The 26,817-nt window shown below is 33.4% G+C and overlaps 1 protein-coding gene across 6 annotated transcripts in view; it reads right to left on the bottom strand.

Moving 5' to 3' along the window:
• The window catches only part of Znf385b (zinc finger protein 385B), a 373,034-nt gene that overhangs the window by 54,947 nt on the left and 291,270 nt on the right, over positions 1-26,817 (bottom strand). For 5 of the 6 annotated variants that reach the window (XM_047545050.1, XM_047545048.1, XM_047545046.1 and 2 more), the window contains 2 exons: positions 11,091-11,129; positions 6,747-6,857 (listed from right to left, as the gene is read on the bottom strand). In XM_047545050.1, the coding sequence (XP_047401006.1) occupies positions 6,747-6,857; positions 11,091-11,129 (150 nt within the window). The remainder of the gene's footprint in view (positions 1-6,746; positions 6,858-11,090; positions 11,130-26,817) is intronic. The other variant, XM_047545047.1, reaches the window with a different exon arrangement.

Raw genomic sequence — 26,817 nt, forward strand, 5'->3', positions numbered from 1 at the left:
AGTGATAAATTAAGGATATTGATAACGTACTGTGTTTTGAGATAACAGTAACAGTAGTAGTAATTATAATGTTGTAATAACAAAAGAAATAATATTGCTGTCATCTAAGGTTTTAAACATTTAAGAAAATCAAGTTGCTCTGCTCTTATGTAAGAATCTGTTTAAATTTATTTCATCCTTCTGCTACAATTTCCAAGGAATTGAAATTAATATGTAAATTATTTGCTATCTGCCAACTCTCCTTTTAGCCAAAAAGAGAGATATGTTAGCCTTATTTATTTATTTATTTTAGGTACTGGGGATTGAACCCAGGGCTTCACATCTGCTAGGTAAACACTCTACTACTGAGCTATATTCCAGGCCCTCAGAAAAAATTTTAAGGTGTAAGTCGGTTCATTTCCTTGGCAAGTTTTAACTCTGGAAATGGCACTTCCAAGTAAAAGGTAAAAATTCAGATTTAGGCTTATCAATTTATGACCATACTACAGTTGCAATGTATCCATTCATTGGAGAATAAAGGGGCATTCAGGCTAAGGACAACTCCATTCACCTTGTTCCATGTTAGGAGGAAAAAAAGGTGGTTAAAAAGAAACCAGGGATTGGGGTCTGTATACATTTGGGCAAATGTTTGGGACTCAGTTGGAAAGAATATTATTCCTGGACTGCAATGCCTGCCCCTTGGCAAAGTTAATGGTGTTAATTTGTAAAGGTTCATTTGGGAAATGTTTGTGATTAATGCCTGCTCATTTACATAACACTGTATTGTGTAAATAAAGCTGTGGCCTTTTGCTTTCCAAAAGTGGAGTTATACTGAGATGGTAAAAGCTGGACAATGCAGGCTACAGAACACTTAAACTAGGTCACATTGAATTTTAATTCATAAGGCCTACCCTGGTATGTTTTATATGGGTAATGGAGAACTGCAGAATGCAGTCTGTTTACTGTGCAAATTTGCCTTCCAGATTTTTCAATAAACATATTTTCTACACTGAGGAGTGAAGCCAATTCAGTCTCAGGCTGATTTAGAAATGTTATTAAAGAAAATAAGGATGAGCATCTTCTTAATTCTTACATTAAAATGTAAATAGGGTAATTATAAAATAATAAACTCGCCCCCAAATAAAAAATGCTCAGTTTCAGAGCTCAGTTATGCAGATTGTAGCACCATTTCTAAACACTGAGAACATGTATATGTCACATTTGTGAATTTGCCATCCAGACTCTGTGACTTTACTGCCCAGAATCTAAGCATGACTCAGAAATTTAATTTCTTTCTTTATTATCAACTGAGCTTTTGAACAGTCACAAAGAGGCTGGTGGTCATACACTTAGGTGTGAACATTTGTCTCTGTCTCCATTCGTACACACAAAGAAAGTGGCCAACATCGAATGGAATTCAAGTCAAAGCTGAAATTAATCCCAGAGAAATTCTAGGGCTTAAGAAGAAAATTATTGTACTTCTCCTCACCCAACTCGTGACACAAATTATAAACAGAATTTGGCTGGGTATGGTGGCACACCTCTGTAATCCCAGTACCTTGGGGGGATGAGGCAGGAAGAGTTCAAATTCAGCCTAAGCAACTTTAGAAGACCTTGTTTCAAAATTAAAAAAAAAAAAAAAAAAAAAAAAAAAAAAAGGTATAAAGGGCTGTATTTCAGTGGTAGAGCACTTACCTACTCTGCATGATGCCCTGGGTTCAATCCCAAGTGCCACAAAATAAATAAACAAACCAAAATAGATAAATAAAATAAACAAAAAGGACTGGGATGCAGCTCAGAGTGGTATAGCATCCCTGGATTCAATCCCCAGTAGTGCAAAAAACAAAAACAAAACAGAATTTGTAGTCATTTTTTCTGTTTTAGCCGTTCCATCTATAAGATAGAGGTGTTATATCCTCCCCTACTGTGATACTGTGGAAATTATCTTTGTCATAGAGCTGGAGTGGTCCTCCCAATGATCAAGTCCATTTTGGGTCTTACTAGAGAAAAGGAAAAAGGCTGATGGTTGTGAAGTGATTTACCAAGTTCAGAATGAGGACTTATGTTCACTTTCAAAGATTCTTAACCTAACCATGCCACCTCTCTAACTATGGACTAATGAAAACAGAATAGGAGACACACAACATATTCTGGTGGTTGCAGATAAGGACAAATTCTAGATATTCTTATTCACACTGTTTGCTACTAAAAGTTGCTACTGGATTCTGGAGCCTAGCCAAATGTTTGTCATGTAGGAGGAGTCAGTGCTCAGGAAAATGAATAAAGTTGTATGAGACAACGTAATAGGAAGAACTGTGGATTTAGAGATAAGATACCTAGATTTATTTCCTAGCTCTGTCATTTATTGACTATAAAAACCTATAAAATAATCAAAAGATGGGAAATGCAAGTGTGTACCTACAAGGGGTGAGTTAAATAAATGATAGTATGTACATACATAGGCTATAATGTTAGTAATCTATTACTTTCAGAGCAAATTATCATAAAATTAAGACCCTTTATTATTTTATAGTTTAGGTGATCAGAAGTCTGATGTAGGTCTCACTGGGCTGAAATTCAGCTGGTAGCAGGAGTGACTTCCCTTCTGGAGACTCCGGGAGAAAATCAACTTCTTTGTTTTCCCTGCTTCTAGAGGCTGCCGACATTCCTTGTCGTCTGGCCCCTTCTTTTACTTTTAAAGCCAACACTGGCCAGTCAAGTCCTTCTTACATTGCAATACTCCAACCACCTCTTCTGTTTTCAAGGAGCCTTGTCACGACATTATCCAGATTATTTTTTTTTAGGGCTATCTTATTAGCACTCCTAATTCCTCCTCACTAGGTGAAGTAATATATTAACAGGTTCCAGGATTTAAGACATGGACATTTTTGTCCATCACATTTGAAAAAAAGAAGTAAGGAAGCTCTCTACATTGTGATAGGGCAAATTCTCAAGGATATATTATTTTGTAAAAAAAAAAAAAAATACACAGCAAAGAAAAGCATAAATAATATGCTAGGTAGAAAAGGGAGGAAATAAGAATATATGTTCATATTTAGTTATAGTTGCATAAGCAAACTCAGGAGAGATATGCAAAAATATTAAAGTGGTTGAAAACCTGGAATGATGGCAAGGAGGGTAGGAAGATTGGGAATGAGATACGGCAAGATTTTTCAATGTATCTTTTAAAATCATTATACTTTTTTGAACCATGAAAACATGTTTTCTTGTGAATGATTCAAAATTGCCCCAAGACTCCTATTACTGACTTGATTCTTAAAACCTTTTGATTTGAAGAGACTATCAACAGTCTTGTTACTTTTTTCTTCTTAAATAAACTCTTTTAACAGGCAAATCCTCATTTGTCAGTGGCTTTGTAGTAAACAAGTCTCTATATTCATGGACTTCATGAAATTCTGCATATTTGCGAGACTTTCATAATTTTATTTTGAAATCCACTTGTATTGTGAGATGTTCTCAAAATCTGGCATTGTTTCAGTGACAAGACTAGTGTTAGAGATGGAGCATGTTTTTAGGTGGGTGTTCATTTTCTATAGGCCTGTTAAGTATTGGGCATTTTAGTTTATATTCATAAAAGTACAGAGGCTTTAATTTCTCTAGGTAACTAAATAAATTTGGACAACAAATGTGAAAAACTGTTAAATATACTTGTATGTATTTCAGTATTTATTATTCTGGCTGTTCTTGGAAAAGTTCTTTATTATGCCTTAAGTCTAATAATATTATCGTTTACTGCATTTAGTAGTTATATCTCTAACATAAATTAATCTTTCATTCATAAAATATTTTGTGGTACATATCATTAATTATTCCTAGTCTGGTTTACAAGTATATATTCTACATATAGTGAAATTCCTTTAAAGGTATTCAGTTATCTGGGTTTTAAAAAGCAGACAGTCATATAACCATCATAGCATTGAAGATATAAGGTATGTTCACCACTCAGGAGTTCTCTCATGTCCTTTTTTGGACAATTGCCTAATCTCACTCTCAGCCACTGCAAAACGTTGATCTGACTATTCCCATAGTTTTACCTTTTTGAAGAAAGTAATGCAAGTGCAGTTGTATAGTGAATGTGTAGTCTTTGGGTTCAACTTCTTTCATTTTATACATTGCCTTGCGTTTCATTCATGTTGTAGCATGTATTAGTACTTTATTTCTTTTTATTTCTGAGTAGTATTCCACTGTATGGCTATATCAGTTTGTTTTTCCATCAGTTGATGAATGTTTGGGTTGATTTCAGTTTTGGGTGATCATGAATAAAGTTAATTAAAACAGCACATATATAGGAATAATTGTTTTTATTTAACTTGGATAACACCTAAATGCAGGATTGCTGGGTCACATGGGAAATATATGCATAATTTCATGAAATTTCTTACAAAAAACTTCCAAAGTGGTCACACCATTTTGTATTCTCATGATGTACAACAGTTCTAGTTGTTCCTCATCCTAGGTACTTGGTACTTTCAATTTATTTAATTTTCATGCTTCTCTGTTTGTTTATTTCTTTTGGTACCAGGGATTGAACCCAGGGGTTCTTAAATATTAAACCATATTCCCAGCCCTTTTTTATTTTGAGACAGGGTCTCACTAAGTTGCTTAGGGCCTTGCTACGTTGTCTAGGCTGACTTTGAACTTGTGATCCTCCTGTCTCAGCCTCCCAAGCCACTGGGATTATAATTTTAATGCTTCTAATAGGTGTAATGATATCTGATGGTGGTTTTAATCTTCATTTCTGTAATAAATAAAATATATGGTTTATCATGTTGAGTATTTTTATGTGCTTGTCCTTCATATTTCTTCTTTATTAAATGATGGTTCAAATAATTTATTACTGAATTATAAGTTATTTATGTGTTTTATATATAGTCCTTAGGTAGATCCAATATTTTCTTTCAGTCTATATTTGTCTTCATTTTCTTAAAGAGTATAATAATGTCATCTGAAGAACAGAATTTTACAATTTTGATGAAACACAATATGTCAATAATTTTATGGTTTATATTTTTCATTTTCTTTCTAAGAAATTCTTGCCTCACAAAAGGTCAAATGGATTTTCTATCATGTTTTCTTCTAGACATTTTAGTTTTAAATTTATATGATCCATTTGAATTAATTCTTATGTTTCATATGAGGTAGTGGTCAAGGTTCTTTTTTAAAAATTTGCATGTGGATATCTACTTGTTTTAGCACTGTTTTTTGAAGTACTTCTGCAAAGTTATTAACAAGTGACCATATAGGCACATAAAGGTTTTCTGAACTTTGTCCCTCTCTGTTGCTTAATATGTGCAATATTCTTTCTCCAGTTTTACAGTCTTAATTACTACAGACTTTTTTATTTAGTAAGTACTGAAATAAGAAAATATAAGTTTTTAAAATTTGTACTTAAAAAAATGTTTGTCTTATCTCATGAATTTCTTTTCTGTATACATTTAAGAAACTGTAATTTTCTATCCAAAATAAGTCTTTGGGGATTTCAATCAGGAGACTGGTGGGTCTATAGTTTGGGGAGAATTGACATCAATTAATAGTACTGAGACTTTGAATGAATTAAAAGCATATTTACAATTTATTTAGGTATATTAAATTCTTCCTTTTTTTTTTGGTACCTGGGATTGAACTCCAAGGCACTTAGCCACTGTGCCACATCCCCAGTCCTTTTCCATATTTCAGTTAGAGACAGAGTCTCACTGAGTTGGTTAGAGCCTCACTAAATTGCTGAAGCTGACTTTGAACTCATGATCCTCTTGCCTCAGCCTCCCGAACCAGTGGGATTATAGGCATATGCCACCATGCCAGCCCTATATTAAATTCTTGAAGAAGGAATTTTACCAGGTACCAAAAAATTTCATGGGAATTTTGATTGGAATTGTATTAAATATAATTTTATAAATAATGACAAACATCTTTTTTTCTAAGGACAATAATTTTATTATGCTTATTATATAAAATTATCAAAATATCTTTGAATGGTATATGTGAACAAGAATATTGATAATTTTAGTATTTCTTTAAAACGTTAATCTTATAGTATGCTCTTTGTAAAATGGCTTCTGGGGTTGAGTAACCCAGGAATTATCAGAAATAACATGGCCTTCAGATTTATACTGATAATTACTGGTAATTGACTTTACTTAATAATTGGATATTACAAATATTCTACTATTATTTGTTTTGCTTTCCTGTTACTTTGTTTACACATTTTAAAATTTACTTTTATTAAAAAGATTGATTTTTGTCACCCCCTCCCTTTTCTTTAGCAGGATGATCATGCTGGTCAGATGAGACAAATTATGAAGCTTTCCCTGTATTTCCATGGTCTAGGAAAATGTAAATTATACAGTAAATTATTCTCTGAGATATTTAACAAGATTTAGTACACATATGAAAGGTGACACTTCATTTCAAGAGTAATAACAATGGTTTTCTTCAGCATTCATTGCTTTTTAATTTTTTTCGTATTTTATGCTATTTGAGTATTTTTGACAACATGATTGGTGAGATTAAATATAAAAGGGAGACTGATTACATAGAGAAATTCTTAATTTCTGATATCAATCATTTTTTCTATTCAAGTTTTAAACATTGAACCCAAATCCCTTAGAAATCTAGCACACAGAAATGAGTGAGCTATCAGTAGGAAGGGCTGCTATAGAGTGTGCAAATATGAAGATATGTACAGATTAAGACCGATCAGACTTCCAGCCTGACAAAACAGAGAACAATGAAAAGATGATACTCACATCTGAATTAAAGCGAAGTTGACAGACATTACAAGAAATAACTTGTTTCTTCTTTGGGGGAATGGATACTCCAAATGTGTGGTTAATGACTGCTTTTTGCACAGGATCCATCTGAAGAGTAAATGATAAAAATTAGTCAAATTATATCTTCAAAGGATAGACAATAGTGTGCAAATGAAAGTATCTTTAGTATTCCTAAAGATTTTAACTTTTAATTCTCAAACAGGGATAATAAAGAATCTCACTAAATAGTAATAGTCTTACCTCTGAGAATTAAGAACAAAAACAAATGACAAAAAAACTTTCTTGAAATTATAACACAAAAAGAGACCACAAGAGAATCACCACATTCCAAGAAATCTAATACCTACAAAAGAACCTTGCATATCCTTAAAAGAATCATAAAACACAGAAACTTAAGATACAAATGTCAGAGTTAAAATTAAGTTGTTAATATTTTCCCTGTAGAACTGAAAATACTTACAATGGTCTCGAGTGACCTCAGTAATGAGTATTACAGACACATTCAAGTTCTTAATTTTTGATTTATGGTAAAATCATAAATAGCAGGTTCTTATTACCACATAGAAAATGTTAATCTTTATCATAAAATAAGGCATTAACTCTCATGTCCTATAGATTGAAATTCATCCTACTGGAAACGCATGTCACAATTATACACTCAAATGTCTATGACACTGGTTAATATGCAACCCTGTTTAAATATTGATCAAGTAAAGTTTTGATTTAATGCCAGTGATTTCCCCCCCTTTGAGTTTGCATTTATCATACATATTCAAAGAAATATACAATGATGAAAGTACTTGGTCACAGAAAAAGAGAGGCACACAGCCATCACAACACTCACAAGAAGAAACACCTCTATTTGCAGAACTTATAAAAAGAGACCTAGCAGTGATTCTCTTGTGTATTCCAGATAATAATCTCCAGCATTAACATCAGACAACTGGCAGTTCAAAAAACAATGTGGAGGATGAACAAAGCATTACTCATAAACAGAGGTAATATGAACAAGGAAAGATCAACTGACACCATCATCTAGGAAATCTCCTGAGGATAGAGTTTAGGATTGGATTAGCTGATGATATCTGATAAGAAAGGAGAAATGAATACTATCCCTGATCATGATTATAAATCATCAAAGTGCAAAATTAGTGACTAGAGAAATTTAAATACAGTGGAAAGGAAGGTGGATTGAAGAGTTACTGAAGAATATATTACCCTATCTTTTGCAACAAGCTTAAGAAAGATGACAGGACAATGTATTCTCACTATAGAAAACAAATACAGTAGCAGTTGTCTCAAGTTATAGCCTAATTGTAGTTACAGTTACAGAAATCTGAAAGTGTCAAAATTCATAAAACTGGGGCTGGGGTTGTGGCTAAATGGTAGAGTGCTTGTGTGGCATGTGTGACGCCCTGGGTTCAATCCTCAGCACTAAATATAAATAAATAAATAAAAGTTCATTGACAACTAAAAAAAATTATAAAAAAATTCATAAAACTCTCGTACCCCCTCCATATCAATATGTATGATAACTTAGAAAGTAAAAAAAAATGTGAAGGGTATTATGTTTGACTAAAGAATACAAAATATTACTGAAAAATCCAGGGATTCACTTTGTTCAAGGTCATAACTGATTAAAATTTTTATTTTTATTTTTATTTTTTTTTGCTGTGCTGGAGATCAAACACAAGACCACACATGCTAGGCAAGCACTCTACCAATGAGCCCCAATCTTTACATTTAATTTAGTGAGAATAATAATAATAAAATTCCACGAGGTAAAGAAAATCTCAAAAAGTCAGAAATAAAACCTCAGTTTACTTTCTTACTTTGTTCACTAGTGCCTATATTTAAGACCACTCCCTTGCCAAAACATAAAACTGTACTTTCTGATGGTTAATTAGCAGAGATGGCAAATAAGTTTTAAGAAGTTTAAAAATAAAATAGGTTAATTTTATTAGCAGAATAAAAAAAAAAACACTCCAAAGTTTTGCAGTTAAAAAACAAAATATTTTATTGATATTTTCTGTTCTTAGATTCTGAAAAATACTTCCCATCTGGTGATGTGTGAAATACATGGGATAAAAGTATATGAATATTTCTCAAACATCAGTTTTCTCCATACCACTTTCATTATTTTTGTCATATCCAACACTAATATTTTATTTTAAAATCAAATTAAAAATATTCTGAAAACATAAGCAACAATATTTTAAAATCATAGTTTTAATATACATTCTTTTTCATTATTCACTTCAGAAATGTATTGAAAATTGACGTTAACAATCAAAACTTTTACTACTAAAATACACATATGCTAGTTGTTCCCATTAACACAATATAGAAGAAGAGATAAAAGACAAATCTACAAAAATGTAGCTTTAATCTTTTAGTAAACCAAGATAACTATTGACGGCTGCAATCCTTAAATACATATGCGTTCCTTTACACTTTTGAGGTTATTATCTGCCTACATATCTTTTTAAATAACTTTTGATAAAACTTTATTCTGCTCAAATCCCATATTGGCTGGCACCACAGCAGTCTGAAAATACCCCTTCCTGTTCCCAAGGCTGAGAGCTCTCAGGCTTGAAAGGTGAGCCAAGGCCGAGTACTCCATATACAAGGGCAGGCGAGTTCCCAGCCATCTACTCCCTGCAAAGCAAACTAAGAGCTTTCCTTCAAGATATTAGTCAGAATTGACTTTACTTGTATATATATATATATATATATAATCCTAATTTTCTTCACAAAATCAACTAAACACAGTCCTTGTATCCCTTCCTACTTAACCTGTCAATAACTTGCTGTCTTCTCATCCTTTAAAATGACATATCACTAATCATATCAATGTTATCCCCTTGGATAACATTCACTATTTCCCACTTGAGTCTCTTTTTCCTTATAGGAATTTTGAGAAAAGACCCAATTCCCCTCATCTAAATCTCTTTTATTATTCTCAGAGACTTCTATAATTATAATTTTTATTGGAATATTTTTGGGGACATGAGTACATTAAAAGAAGATGTTAAATGTCACAAAAAAAGAACGTTCCACTTTGCAATTTGAACCTTAAACAGACCCTGTCAAGCTGATGTTTTGAATAAATGGTCATCTGATGCAATAACTACAAATATGTGAGTCATTTCAGTAGGATCTATAAAAGGTTTTTAGATTTTTAAAATAGAAAATGATAAAATTCTAAATATTTGTCTTTAGTGTTTCCACAATGTTGTAAAAGTTAAATGACCCATTTGTTTACAATAAAAAAAAAAAAAAAAAGAAGGTTCAGTCTTTTTGGTCATGATGGTTCTCCCAAATTCTCTAGTTCCAATACCCAAGAGGAGCAAACAGGATTTTGTGGTGTTTTGGTATTTTAGTAGCTTCCTCTGCTAAATGATAGTGTCTGCTTAATAGAGTTTCAAATAAAACCCAAGGTTCATGAAATGTATTTCCTCTAAGAGACAGTCTCTGTCTATATGTGATTTGCTTGGTTTATTGTATGTCTTCCCCTACCTGGATGTAAGTTTCATGAGAGTGGGAATGCTGTATCCTCAGTTGCCTAACTGGGGGTAGGGTGGGATTGACACATTGTGAATTACCAATAAATATTTGTTAAATAATTGGTTATTAGAATGTGGAGTGATAATGTCCAAACTGTCTAACAAAAATGAAATTCACTGAATAAAAAGCCTGAGTACTAAAAAAAAAAAAAAAAAAAAAAAGTTAAATGAAGATAATAACTATGGTGTTAACTTATATTTAATTTTTTCCATTAGTGTGATGTCAATCCTTTGTAAACATGATATATATATCATTGATTTAGTTTTATATATATATATAAATATATATATATAAATGGTAATTATTTTATTCAAACACCAAATTTCAGAATGAATAAAGCATTCAGCATAAAAACATTCTAATTCTTAAAATGTTATAAATGCAAGTTAGCCAATTTAACAGAGTCAAATATATGTCCAAATAATGATTATTTCATATGTATTCAGGTAAATCACTGAGCAATTGAAATTGCCTAACAAACTCATATTTTTTAGATTCAACTGGCATTTCATAGACATTTAATTGTTAAAAATGAGTGCTTTCAACAATCTTTATTAAAAAATTTAAAATGTTTTAAATGAAAAAGTTTTGTTAAAATAGTCACATTAAATTAGCTTGTGTTAGTTCACACTGCACAAAATACTGGTTTGTGGATTGAGAGAATTATGATTTATTAGGAAATAAAACTAAAGAAGCTTTTCAAAGGAAAAAAAAAAAGCCTATCACAAAGTTCTAGCTACCAATATTCCTTACCTGGCAGAATTTATTGGTCCCAAATAAGCCTCTTCTTTTCTAAAAAAGTAAAAATTAGAAGTAATCATCTGAAATCTTGAGGCCAGAAAGCACATTTACACGTTTTAAAGTTTAGAAAACTTACTTTTCTTGCTTACTCCTGAGTAAAATACCTGCAGTGCTTACTAACTAAAAAGTAACAAGAGTTAACACTTGTCAGTTTTTCTAATGAAAATCATGCAGAAATGAAAAGCAAAACCTATTAATGCAATTAACTGGTAGGTAATAAAAATGAAAGATGGGGTTGTGGCTGTTACTAGGAATCGAGGAGGAAATAGGAGGCTACATATGGGTGAAATAACTTATTATATCATAGTGCATACAAAATGAATTAATGAAGCTCGCTGTATCACACCATCTATTATATTTTCAACATCAAAATAAGAATAAAAATCTTTAGTGCATCTGCCAAGATTAGGGGGGTACAAATCCGTATGAATTTTTAAAAAGAACATTACTTTCTCTGAGTATAACGAAAAGTAATTTATATCTGCACAGTATAAGCAATCACATAAAAATATGCAGCTGAAAATAAAATGTAGATACAGGAAAAAGAAACACTAGCATGAATTTAAGGTAGGGACTATATGATCAAGTGACTGGACAAACATAGATTATATTTAGGCTCTCAATTTTTCTCCATGGAACTTTAGTAGAAGCACAAACTTGTTCAACCATTCCAATTCTTTTCAAGAGGCTTAAGTTTTGAGTTTTTCTTTTTTTTCCCCCTTGCAAGAGTCTTTAAATGATTTAACTAGCTATCAAGTAAGGCTGGCAATGGAAATGAGCTGGGTACCACACCACTAAAAAGTAAGAACATTCAAGAATTGTATAAACTTTCTTTTATTCATACTGTTCTTAAACATGAGAAAATCTCACCTTAAATGTAACCATTTGCTTTAACCAATGTTTTGAAAATCATTTGGTAAGTACCTATTCTTTATACAACAGAGTCCACTAGCTTTTCTATTAAGCAGAAGTAGGAATTGGGTTTTTGACTTCTGAAACTTAAAATCAGTCATTTAACAAATATTTCTGGAGGTCTGTTGTATCTCAGATGTTACCCCAGACTAGATGGGGAAATGACTCAAACACAATAAAGGACATGATTTTAAAAGATAAAGTGTAAAAAGGATAATACAAACTCTAACTGGAGTCTGCATTAAGAAATCACCATTAAGCAAAATAATGAGGCATGAGAAAGAACAGAAAGGTCCGTTTCCTTTGCCCCACCTTACCACCCCCCTTTAAATTTTCTTACACTTTAGAAATCCAAGATCCTCCCTTTAGCAGTGATATCAATGTGTATTATCCCAGGGGTATTCACTTTTTAATTCCTTTTCCTGCTGTTTAATAACAATATTAAACAATACAATAAGAGCAGCTTAGATTTACAGAGCTCTTACTATGTGCTATGAACCACACTAAGAAATTATTTCATGTAGTCACTACCATCACATGAGGTAAATATAGTTATTTTCCTCTTTTTAAAAATGAAGAATGCCGGGTTTTGAGAGGTTCAATTTCTTATTACTCTTAAGTCAACTTGTAAAATGCTGGAGTCAGGATTCAAATTCACACAGGAGCCTCTCTCTCTACTCCATGCTAAAGGAAACTTCCAAGGGAAGGCACTGGGTTAGGGTGTATATTTGGGGAGGAAAAGATGAATGTTCTAGAGCTTCTGCAGCCTGGAAGGCAGCTGCCTACCACAAACTACACTTGTCCTACTGATGCTTACATAAAAGTTTCCTGGAGAAGTGAGCCTATTTTCCCTTCCTGACCCATTTCTGTTATTCTTAGGATAAACCCATTTTTTTCTTGTGTAACTTCAGGAAACCCATAAATAAAAATCTGGGCTGTTCTGCCCTCTTTCCCCATTATAACTATTTGATTTTCACACAGACAAAAAAGTTCTGGAAATACTTAAGCGATTACACATTAGCAGGTGGTAGTCATCATTTGCACCTGTCTTTGATTTTCAAAGAGGATCTCAGCTACTAAACCCTGTAACTTAGGGCCTTCTGGAAGTTTGGCTAAGCATTAACTTTTTAACTGTGACATTATTGAATTACAGTACTGCAAAAAGAATACCTTCTTCATCCCTTCCTTTTTCAATATCAGACTTATGAAAAAGTATGTGACAATAGGGTCTCATTAAAACTTCAAATATTCATAAAGTCACACATTTAAAGCTGTGTTATTGGAGAATAATATTTCTCTAATTTTACTTCAAAAAATGTTTTGCCTTTCATATTGACTCTGACCACATGCCTTTATGTTAGTGTTTTATTTTCAAATCCTTAAAAACTGAAAATAGAAACAGATAAAGCTATGACAATTTCTTCTCTCAAAGATCAAGAAACGCAAATGATTACATATTGTTGACAGTATTAGTTCAACCATATAACTTTGTGCTATTTTGGATTCCAAATCAGAAGACTCAATAAAAATAAATGGTATGGAACATTACACTGGGACTGCATGCTACTGTGAGACTTGCATTTTTGCATCTGGAATGTCTAAAAGCTGACACTTGGCCATTTTGATGTTGCCTCTCCTCTCCAGAGCACCCTGACAAGGGTCTGCCTGAATGCTGTCAATGCTGCTGAAAGGAAGACAAATGACATGCCACTCTCTTCACAAACTGCTGATTAAAACAAAGAGTCAAATATTTGGAAAGGCGCTTCCTCCAAGAATCCCCAGCTCTTTGCTACATTGGCCATGTCTTGCAAAGAATATCAACTGTGCCCAGCAGAATGTTACCCTGTCATTCAGAACTGGTACAAAGGCTAACATGCACTGTAGAGAATAATATGCAAGTCACATTTTATTTAAGTACCAGATCAAATAAAGTTATTATTATAATTACTACTACTACTACTACTACTAGTACTACTAATATTTTATCAAAAAGTTACAGGCTTCCAAGTATTTTGAGATTGGTTAACAATGCAGCATTTAATGGGTACAGAAAGTAAGTGGGACCCCAAGACTTTGTCTCTTCTCACCTTTCCCAGGCTTCCCTAGTGGCAGTCAATATTCCCTGTAGGAAACAGAAGTGGAATCTGCCCAGAGGTGAGGCAGCCTATCAGAATAGAGTACAGATTAGCATTTCATTTTGTTCTTCCATTTGAAAAACACATTTCGAAAGCCTGACCTCTTTCACTCAAATTCCATATTGTAGGGGGTCCTCTTTGAAGAGCTCTGGGATTCATCAAATAAGATTTGTGTATCCCATTGACAGAGAAAAAAAAAAAAAAAAAAAAAACCTTGATCTATTTTGAAGATGTGTTTCGAAAAGAAGACTAAGGTCTGCATTTTCCAGTAGTTTTCCTCAAGAAATTTCATCTTGCTTTTATCATTCTGAAGAATAAAAAGAAATGTATGGAATGCCAAGAGACTGGTGTTTATGCCATAAAATAATGACTTCTTTCTAGACCACTCTGATAATAAAAGATTTATTAGAGTTGAAAGGTTCTTATTTTTTTAGGTTTTAAGATCTTCAGAGGTTAAGGGTTTCATATCAACTTGAAATAGTTCTATCCCTGAGAAATTTTGTTCCTTTCCAACATATCACACTTTTTGTAAGTGCATGATTTTCAATTTATTATTATATTTCTTACATTTTTCTTCAAGAGTTATTCATTTACAAAAGTTTACTAAGTATGCTGATTTAGGAGATAGACATAAGGTAGAGAACAAGCCTTCAAATATCCAACGCTTGGGCTGGGGTTGTAGCTCTGTGGTAGAGAGCGCTTGCCTAGCATGTATGATGCACTGGGTTCAGTTCTCAGCACCATATATAAATAAGTAAAATAAAGGTCCATTGGTAATTAAAAAAATATTTAAAAAAAGAAAAAAATTCATGTCGGCTTAGGATCAGACTTTCTTAACAGGACTCCCATAGCACAAGAAATAAAAGCAAGAATCAACTGGGATAGATTCAAACTAAAAAGCTTTCTCTCAGCAAAGGAAACTATCAGTAATGTGAAGAGAGAGCCTACAGAGTGGGAGAAAATCTTTGCCACTCATACTACAGATAGAGTGCTAATTTCCAGAATCTATGAAGAACTCAAAAAACTCTACACCAAGAATACAAATAATCCAATCAACAAATGGGCTAAGGAAATGAACAGACACTTCACAGAAGAAGATGTACAAGCAATCAACAGATATATGAAAAAATGTTCAACACCTCTAATAATAAGAGAAATGCAAATCAAAACCACCCTAAGATTCCATCTCACCCCAATTAGAATGGCGATTATCAAGAATACAAGCAACAATAGTTGTTGGCGAGGATGTGGGGAAAAAGGTACACTCATACATTGCTGGTGGGGCTGCAAATTAGTGCAACCACTCTGGAAAGCAGTATGGAGATTCCTCAGAAAGCTTGGAATGGAACCACCATTTGACCCAGCTATCCCACTCCTTGGCCTATACCCAAAGGACTTAAAATCAGAATACTACAGAGATACAGCCACATCAATGTTTATTGCTGCTCAATTCACCATAGCCAGATTGTGGAACCAACCTAGATGTCCTTCAATTGATGAATGGATAAAGAAACTGTGGCATATATATACAATGAAATATTACTCAACCATAAAGAATGATAAAATTATGGCATTTGCAGGCAAATGGATGAAATTGGAGAATATATGCTAAGTGAGATTAGTCAATCTCAAAAAACCAAAGGACAAATGATCTCGCTAATAAGCGGATGATGACATATAATGGGGGGTGGGAGGGGTTAGTGTTAGGGTTAGGGTTAGGTTTAGTGTTAGGGTTAGGGAGGGGGGGCAAGAATGGAGGAAGGAAGGACTGTATAGAGGGAAAAGAGGGGTGGATGGGGTGGGGGGGAAGGGGGAAAAAAGGCAGAATGAATCAAACAACATTGCCCTGTGTAAATTTATGATTACACAAATGGTATGCCTTTACTCCATGGACAGAGAATCAAAATGTATCCCATTTGTTTACAATTAAAAAAAAAAAAGAAAAAGAAAAAAATTTATTTAAAAAAATCCAACACTCTAGTTGGGGAAACTTAAATGTCTAAAGATATAAATAAGGCATTTGCAATTGTCATAAGTACTATTAAAATGATAAAGCTGGAGAATGGAGAAACAATGATATTTTAGCACAGATAATTCCTAAAAACATTTTAGTTGCCTTGGTACCCACTGTGATTCAGACAAAGTATTTTTACATGTGAAACCATATAAAACATGCGAAAATAAGAACAATATTTCATCATTTAGGGAATTTGATATGGAATTCATAATTGTACACTGGCAAAAATGGTAGTGTAAGAGAGCACATTCCTTGGTTTTCAAAGTGGTATCTGAGATATTGGCCAAGGGTTTTCTTCAACTGCTAAGTATTAAGTCAACAAATGCTCTTAGCACCAACACCACTACCATGTCCCCAAGAAGAAAGGGACACTAAAGGGATCTGCATTTGGAATTTCTCTGAAGAGAGTGCTAGGCACTAGACACACCTCATCTGAGACCTTCCTAGTGGGTTTCTATGCAGTGTGGCAGGCCTGGACTTGGTTCTGTAATTGGTTAGTGAACAGTAAAATGACCCTGTTGCTTTTATTTTTAAAATAAACACAGATTTTATCCAAGATTGTAAAGATATGATAGCAAAATAATATTTTTCATCTTTAATGCTTTGAAAACTTTAAAGTCGCCTAATAGTAAAATAAAACAGCTAAATGTAAATGGACAAGTGGTTTTACTGTTTCCTTCTCTTTACCCAGTAATTCAGAAGTTTTTAAATGATTCTGAATAGAAAGAATAATTTTTAAGTTCTTTTTTAGACAGTTTTGTTGTTTTGTTAATGGAAGATGACATAAGGTTAGATGTGTGTTTTACTGAGGCTGAATGTGTAACTAACTCTGACAGTAGATCCTTGTATGTAGCAAATATGGTCAGTACAAATACAAAATCTTCCACTTTCCTGGCTGCTCCACAAGCCAGGTGATTTTCCATGCTGCTGGGGATCAAGAGTGATGCGGTGAAACTGTAGTTACTCTGCTGGGTAATTTAAGAAGCCACAACGAAGAGCTTTTCAAAAAGTTAAGTTTAACAAATGAGACTTTCAACTTATTTCTGCAATAGGTATGGTACTAGTCTGCATGTTCACTCATACCTGGTTGTCACTAACACTCACACCAGCAATGTTTTGGGTGTTTCCTATTAGCTTTAGATGAGTAAAGAATTGAAATTCTGGAATCTCATGAAAGTCGAAGAGTTCAGTAGAGCAGAGGAAAAAGACCAGGGCAGGGAGGAGAAGAGGGAAAAGGGAAACACTGGGGAATGATATTGGCCAAATTATGTTGTTATCTTGTGTGCACGTATGAATATAAATACATAATTAATCACACCATTATGTAAAACTATAATGTACCAATTAAAAATATGGGAAAAAAGTGTTGAAATTCTATTGCATATGAGTCCATATTCAAGTTAAAATGCATATGGAAAGGTCCAGTTGGTTAATGTTATGCATTAGGAAGCCCAGACTAACTTCAACATCAATTGCAATTGTTAAACTCAATGCAGGGAAAAAGCATTAAGGTAATGAGCTGAATTATGCCTCCAAAGGGAACTTGTGCTTTTCTTTGTTTGTTTCCATTTTTGAGCAAGCAAATGCTTAGAAGTGACTGGAAACCATTAGAAGAGAAAGGTGTTTTTCCATCAGGAGGCAAAGAAATTTCTTGAAAGGTTTTCATTTTATATTCAATATTTGATGTTCCCATACTAAAATAATTTCTGGCCAAAGTACATATACAAAGTTGAGACATCTGTAGCCTCTTTCAAAGATAATGTAATGAAAAGTTCATATAATATTGTTAGATGCCCTTTGGAAAGAATATGAGAAAAAATATAGAATTTTTAAGGGAGAAAAAAAAACTACTTGGAATCTCTAAGGAAATTAGTAAGAACTTATCTCTACTGCAAATTTTAATATCCCAGAGGAAGAAATGAAACATACTACTAATTTTTTTTTTTGTCTTGGGAGAAGTTTCTGTTCTTAAAGTATTTATACTTTATATTTTTCAATAAAATATGTTGATTTTTTTTAAAACAACAGCTGAAGACATATATAATTGATAAGGAACTACAGACCCAAAGATAAATGCCAACAAAGATGGTAAGAATTCAGAGTTATGAAATAGGAACTGGATTTACCAAAAGAATCTAAAATAAATGGGTTGGATGTTTCCTATGTTAGTATTAGTATTGTGTCTCCTCAGGGTGAAATAAAATAAGAAACACCATTTCAGGAATACAGACTACAGAATAGTTTTTGAATGGATGTATAAAATACTAAATAAGAGACATATAAGAATAGGTCATGAGAATGATTATTCAATAATACATTTGAAGAAGGGTTCCATGCTAATATTTGGAAGTATAAGCCAAATACCTGAGACAGAAGATAATTCTGTTCTTGCTTGGCCTTTCCTTTCACTTCTTTAAGTACTGACTTAAAAACAACCTCCAAAACATCCCCAAAGGTGAGTTTGCATAACATAAAATTCAGTGCCAAAAATAAGCCCAAGAAATATCTTTTCAAAAAACAATTATTTTATTCTTTAGAAGGAAAAAAAAAAGCACATGAGTAACCAAATACTTTGTGTTATACTTACAAATGTAGGATTAAGAACAATTGGTGTTAAATCTCCAAATCCAAATATGTATGTAAGGATTATTTACTTGTTTTTTGGTAAATGGGCTAAAAAACATTAGAAGGATTTTCTAAGAGACCAGGAAAGTGATGAGTTTTCTTGATTCAAAAATCAATATACCTCCTGAACCCAAATGCATTAAGTGACATCCTTTCAAAACCATTCTGTCAAAGCTAAGTGTGAAACACTGTTCAGTAACTAATTAGATATATTCTGATGCTGAGGCAAAACAGGTCCTTGACACAAGTTAAAAAAGGTATAAGATGAGAAGGAAACCCCACCAGGCAGGAAGAAGTGCTAAAACCTCAGCCTGTCTGGATATATTCTTGATTTTGTGAAACTTCTTTGATTTTGGAAATGAAATGTTTCCCCCAAATAGACAACAGATTTCTTACCATTGCACTAAGTAGAAAATGGTAATTGAGAACTGCCAAGGTTTCATGCAAAGAAACAAATCTGGTGTTCAAATTCTGGGCCACTCGTTCATTGTGAGGTGATAAAATGTCACAGATCCTCTACATCTCAAACTTGTTTATTTTAATTTGAGATCCAGAAGCCCCGCCTCCATCGAAAGAGAATCCTAACTGGAAATTCAATACAATTAAATACTGAAACTGAGTTCTGTTAAGACAGGTAGGTCACACCCTAACCCCAACAGCAAGATTTTAGTCCAACTTTCTCATTTGAAAATGAGGCCAGATTTGAGAATTTTAGTTACTTGCTTGAGCCTCCTCAATTAAAACCAGAACCCAGATTTTGTGCTAGAGGCACTAGATTTGGCAAGCAAAAATTTAAGATACCTAGCTAAATTTAATATTGATTGATGTTGGGGCTTGAACCCAGGGCCTTGTGCATACCTAAGCATGTGATACCATTGATCTACAACCACAGTCTTAAATTTTAATTTTACATAAACAATAAATTTTTAGCATAAGTATGTTTCAAACATTGCATGTGACATACTTATACAGAAAAATATTTATTGATTACTCTGAAAATCAGCTTTTAGCATCCTTTTATTACCTGTCCTCCCTTTCTGATTCCCATCCAAGGTTATCACACTACATCAGTGTTGACTTTAGTGGTCCTCCTTCTTGCAGACCTACCTTGTCACACTAAATATTTTAGGCTTTTAATTAGCAAAGTGGTCCATGAATGGTATTGTGAACACAGGATGTTAAAACCATCATGCATTCATGTCCTTTTGTATGGATGCGTATGTGTACATAGATTAGCTCTTCTTAGTAGAAAATATTTTTGGTTTAAGTTTGTTTCTGCATTCATATTATAAAAATGTATAAGAGTTGCAATGTAAAATAAAGAACTATAATAAAATGCCTCACTCTGCTCTCTGCAGTGATAATTGCCTTATTGAATAAGGCTCTGTTAATGGTACAGCTTGACATTTAACATTTGTTCATTTGATTTATAATTATTTTTACATGATTGCAAGGAGGCTATAGCTCAAAACAAAAGTAGTTTTAAATTTCACTGTCTTCATTTTCTTTTGAATTTGTAAGGAAATGGAGTCATTTACAGGTAAAACTATCTTATTCACAAAAATTATTTCAAATATATACAAAGCCCTTTTTGTCTCTAAGTAAAGCCACACAAAAATAAGAGAGTGAATATAGTAAATGAAATCACCAAGTTAAAAATGCATCCAGTTTGTTTATATTTTGGCCATGGATATGGCATTAAGATTTCCTAATTAAGGGATGGAGAAAAAAACTCCATGAATCACATAGTAAATTGTCATGAAATACAAAATCTTTAGTAATATTCACAAAATTTTATTTAATGTTATGAGGCAAAAAGGCATTTGTTTTTATAATCTATCCACTCCATATGATTTTCAGAACATTCCTGAATTATTCTTTCCTTTCTGAATTTAGTTTATCAGGATGGTTAACCCATAAGTCTTCACAATACTCATTTGAATTCACCCTTTCTGACCCCCAGAACCTCTAGCATTTTTACAAAAATTGGACAAATATCTATCTATATCTAGCAACACAAGAAGCTGATATGTCATTTTATTTAAAGATTTTGGATAATTAGTTAGGAATCACCAAATGCCTGACAAACAACAGAATAATATCACAACATCAATCGTTGGCAGTTATCAAAACACTGCAGCTTGACTAGCCCTCCCAGAGCTGGGGTTAAAAGCTGTCCTCTGGAAATCAATCATGCTCTCGGCAGAGGAGAATATTTCAGTGATGTGAAAGCTGAAATGGAGAGTATAATCTTTTGTGATTACCCTGGAGGCCGAAGTGAACGCAAAAAGGAAAGTCTATGAATTGCTGATAATTTCCCGTGATGACCGACTCCCAGGAAATTCTGATATTACCCTTGCATTGTAACAAAGGGACTGTTCCCCAGACAAGTAGCTTCAAAGAACTCCACATCTGGGGGTCACAATGCTTCTTCAAAAGCTACTCATCCATTACGGGAGCCAGGCCTGTGAGGCAGCAGCTCTCTCTGAAGACAATGGAGGGTCTGATTGCACATGGACTGATGAGCTGTGTGGTACAGCCTGCCTTTCCAGAAAGTTCTTTTTTGAAGGAACTGATTTGAACTTATCAGTTTTAACTCCCTTCTCAGAAATCTAAAGAATGATACATTTCTCTGCTAATAGCTATGGAGCTATAACTATCTTAGTTGGTATAATTTTAAAACTTTTATTCAGGTTGATATTTTTATTCTGAGAAAAGATAGTTTCCATACCTATGTACATATCCTAAAAGTCTACATAATATTTGGGATAAAATATAAAGCTATTATTCTTTTTTGAGTAAGAAACACACTTAGATGTTATCACTCAGAGGTCAGGTTAAGTGGGTCCTTCTCATGCAATTAGCAATTTAAATTCAGGAAAAAAGGAGTATGTATGGGAGCAGAGTAAGGGGAGATGTGCCCAAGAAATTTTAGGAATCAATTTCTATTACCAATACAAGAAGAATAATTTGATATGTTGCTATTATGACTAAATTTCAAGTAGTTTTTCAAAATGACCATTTTAACCTACTTCAGCTTGATTCATGAATAATGTGGAATAAAGATTCTTCATTTGAAAAATCAGTATTTTAAAAATATAACAAAGTGTTATGATGACTTAGGACTCAATGACAATGTGTCATAAGTACACCATTCTCATCAGTTTGCATGCAGCTTTAAAGCCTAAACACCATTGAAGATAAACAAGGAAAAAGAATACAATTAAATTGGCTGTAGTTATTCCCCCCTCTACTTCTCAACCTTCTCCAAATTCAAATGCAGCTCTTCATTACTACTTCCAAGCAGTCAGATAATTCTGATCTTTAAGTGTGCCTTTCAATGATCTCATTCAACTAGCATAAATTGAACATTTGTTATGTATCGAGTATAACTATTTAAAACTGGAGTAATAATTTCTTAATCTCAAGGTCTTAGCCATATGTATATCCTTGGAATCTCTAGAATTAGGATAGTGCTATTGCACAGTCAGTCCCAGCAATGAAACACAACTTGGTTTATGTAAGGTAGGTAGATGAGAACAAAGGGATAAAAATATTAGTAAAAATTAATATTATTTATAAGAATACAGTTTTGTTATTTTGAGTTCTCTACTTGATATTCATGGTTAACTTAAATTATTAATATAGTGAACTGGGCACATGCACTCCTGTAATCCCAGAGGCTTGGAAGGCTGAGGCAGGAGGATCGCAAGTTTGAAGCCAGCCTTAGCAACTTAGTGAGGCCCTAAGTAATGTAGAGACCCTGTCTCAAAATAAAAATAAAAAGGACTAGCCATGTGGCTCAGTGGTTAAGTGCCCCTGGGTTCAATTCCTGGTACCAATAATAATAATAATAATAATAATAATAATATGGTGATGTTATACACTTATTTTTCATAAATTTTAGAAAATTCCAGAAATTTTCTAAATATTAGTCATACCCTCAATTCATCATAAATTTAACCAACTGAATTTTTATAATGTAAAGATTTAAAGTAGGAAAACATTATCATCCCTAGTTTTGGGGGATAAGTGGCTTTCCAAGAGACATAGGTCTTCTGACTCCTAGTTTAGTGCTCTTTTCTATACAAATGAGTGGATCGTTCTTTTCCCGCCATCTAGTGCCTGCTTTCCTGGGTGGAAAGTGCAGTGCCAGGCCTATTAGAGGTTTACTTTGGAACCAGTCAAGTGGAGTTCTCAGAGGTCAGGGAGAACTCTTCAAATGGCTTTTGGGAGGAGGTGGGATATAGGTGGTGAGTGAATAACCAATTAAATACATAAATGCCACCACCTTCTTTAGAGGGAAAGTACTTCAAAAGTGTACCATATGATAGTTGCTATTAGTCAGGGTTTAGCAGGCAATAGCTTCAGTCATTTTGAGAAAAGGAGATTTTGGGGGTTTAATTATGTCATTATGACAATCAATTACCTTACATTTGATGGATTTGGTGTCTCATAGGAAAAACAAAAAAACTAGGCCCAGATGTGTGTTTTTTAATTATTGGAGAAGTTCTGTAAACCTCTAATTATTTGTAAGTTACAAGCCTGTCAAAGAGATAAGATATATTTTCTACTACATCTTTCATATCTTTAACTGACTGTAGAAGATGTGTTCTCACTAAGAGAAAACAAGTATGAGACTGACAAGACAAATCTGTATTCTAAGTAGAATGTAGGGCAAAAGAGAACTTTCTACCTATCATTAGGAGCCATGGATTTATTGAGTACTTAAAAAAATATGTCACACATGAATAATCTGTGCAAAGTAAACACCATTTAAATTTGGGGTAAGTATGGTGGAAACTAGCCCTTCCCTGTCTGATAATTAATTTCTTTTTCCTTTTCAGTGCTAGGGTTTTCTACTAGAAGAAATCAGAAGACTGGTTTATATTTTTCAATCTTTTGATCTGCAAAAAGAGTTCAGCAATGACACAGACAGCCTATTTCATATGTGGGTACATTAAAAGAATTAATTGTAGTGTGTCTAACACCCTCTGATACTACAATTCTATGGAAACAAGGTGTTGCTCACATAATTTATGCTTTATTTCCCCATTTTATTTCAAACATAAGAACATGAAAAGGAAGATAAGAAAATCTAAAGTGAAATCTAAATTTGAGAAAAAGTATTTTTCTAAGACTTCAACTGAGTTCTGCAAGCATGTTGAAACTTCACAGGTTGCTAAACAGCACTCCAATTCATCTTTAGCACCTTCAGCGTAACTATAAAACCAAAAGGACTGGAATAATCCACAGCATGTCCCCATTCACAAAGAGACTAAAACTTTATTTTGAATCTAAGAATCTAGAGGGAGGAGAAAAAAAAGAAGAAAAGATCTGTCTTGTTGGATGGGTTCTCAAGTTTTTGATAAAAACTTTTCAGGGATCACCACTATTAATTAATGTTTATAGAGCAACCAATTTAGAATACCTATTCTGGCCTGAAGGGAATGTTTTATACAATAATATTTTACTACTTTTTTTTTTTTTTTTTGGTATTTATTAAGCTCTTCTACTTTGCCACAGGCACATAAAGGCTTAGTCATTGAGGCAAGTTAAGAACAAGGCTGGAGGTTTCTTGTGCTTCCTAATTAACTGGAGATTTGTTAAGAATAAGATAAAAATTTTAAAGAGGACCTGACATAGACACTTTTTCCAAGTTGACTCTACTCTTGAAAAATGCTGACCTGGGGCAGCGCCAAGACTAAAGACCTGTCTTGCCAGAAAATCTGATGAACCCTCCAAGTACACATAATCCTTGAAACTCTAGCACTGAAGATGAGGCCCCAGAGCCATGTGAGGTTGACTAGGATAATGAAAGGGACACCCAAGAGGACATGGCATGGTGGAACTATAGATGTCTCTCTTCATGGTTCCTGAAACCTTGTGTTCCCTTACCTCATTAGGACTCATCGAGGTCTTAATCTGATGTTTCTTCACAGTCGCGAAACATCAGACTAGGTAATAAATACTGAGTGTTTAAATATCAACTGAATTGACTTTATTGTGAGCAGAATTCTCTATTATGCTATAGCAAATTAAATGATAGAGCAAGTCCCATCAGACAGCAATTTCTGTGTTATTTGTACAATGGCCCCTCCTTAGAACAATGACTGAACATGTAGATGTGCAGTAAATGATTGAGAATGAGTGACTTTTCCTAGACACCTTAAAGATATACTGTATTATATAGAGAGAACCACCATACAGACATACATATATGCATACATATAGTATTTGTGTATTAAAAGAGGGTTCAAGAGAGCAAAGGGAAAAGGGAGATTTGAACAGTCTTTAGCAAGATAAACCTGAGGCCTTTGAGTAAGGCAAGAAACATGAGTTGAATTTAAAAAGGACACATTTGTGGTTGGAAGGGCAGAGGAAAACAATAGTGCAGATGTTTTATTTCCCTCCCAAAGATTGAGTTCACCTAATTTCTCTCTCTGTCAGATTTAAAAGGAATGTAAAATTTTCAAGGCACAGAAATCTATGCCTAAGCATTCGTACAAGGTTTTTGTTAGCTTCATACCACCTTTCAAAGAGTTACTATAAACATTTTTTTTATAATGATCTAGGGAGTGGTGCTGTTGACTTATCTAAACTCAATAGTAGGCCATTGATTTCTGCCCTTTTCAAGTGAATTTGAGTAATCATGGAAAATTTCATTTCAGCATATTTTAATACTACACACTTTAGAACATGTAAAAGAAGATGAACTTTCAATACATTTTAAAGCATATAATGAAAAATAAAAATTCAACCCTATTTTATTTTGATTTGACTGGAATAAACAAATCAGTTCAAGTGGAGTCAGTTAGGTATGCTTGTAGCTAAGAAATATAGAATATGTAATTATTTAATGACAGCAGGCACTATTAGAGCAAAAATAAGATTCAAAGGGCAAAATTTTATATTAGGTTTGCATTAACAGAGGTAAAACATTCTACTTCAAAAGAATGAAAGAAAAATATGTATTTGAATGTTTAAATAAGGGCCTTATTAAATCAATAAAGGTATAAAATGTAGGTAAAAAAAGTTAAATAGTCTAGATTACTTTGGGTGTCCTTATAAAAAAATTTCATGAGAAACATGATATAAACAACAAAGTAAAGGTGATTTTAATTTCTAACTTCTTTCAAACCTCCTTGATAAATCTATTACTATTTCAACTATAAGAAAGAAAACTTTAAAAGTTCATTGATATTGCCAAACTAAGTATGAATCAGAATCTCAGAGGACCTAGAATGATAAAATAAATGGTAATCATATAAATTATTTCCTAGCTTTTCATGGATGACTCAGAATGGAGCAGTGGTTTGGGACTTTATACTTAGAAATAATCTATTCTGTTCCACATATTTGTTCATGTCAGGAAAAAATAATTTCAAGGTAGATAGTAAAAATTGTATTATTTTTCACAAAAATAAGATTATTGAGCCTCTGGCAATAAAGTGGCAGTGACCTGCCTTGTGGTTTCCTAGAGCAATTGCAAAAACATGGCGGGATGAACAGAGATATTTCATATGAATAGGCTCATAAAACACCTGCCACTTGCCAGAGAAACTGGTGACTGCATCCCCTAGGTGGCTCTTGATTACAGCTATATCTCTGGAGAGTTACACAACTACATCTGCACATATGCAAATATTGTCTATTAAAAATAAACTATCTGGGATTGGGGATATTAGCTCAGTTGGTAGAGTGCTTGCCTTGCATGAATAGGGCTCTGGGTTCTAATCCTCAGCACCACAAAAAAAAAAAAAAAAAAAAAAGAAAAAAAACTACCTACTTATTGCCACATATATACATATATTGTAGGGTTGGGTATGTGTCTCTGTGCACTTGGGCTGCCATAACAACAAAATAGTATAGCCTGGATAGCTCAACAGAGATTTATTTTTCAATAGTACTAGAGGCTAAAATTCTGAGATTAAATAGGTGCCAGAATGGTGAGGTTCTGATGAGGGCCTTTTCCGAGTTGGCAAAAGGT

This window comes from Sciurus carolinensis, chromosome 3 (genome assembly GCF_902686445.1).
Source record: "Sciurus carolinensis chromosome 3, mSciCar1.2, whole genome shotgun sequence".
NCBI classification, from domain to species: domain Eukaryota; kingdom Metazoa; phylum Chordata; class Mammalia; order Rodentia; family Sciuridae; genus Sciurus; species Sciurus carolinensis.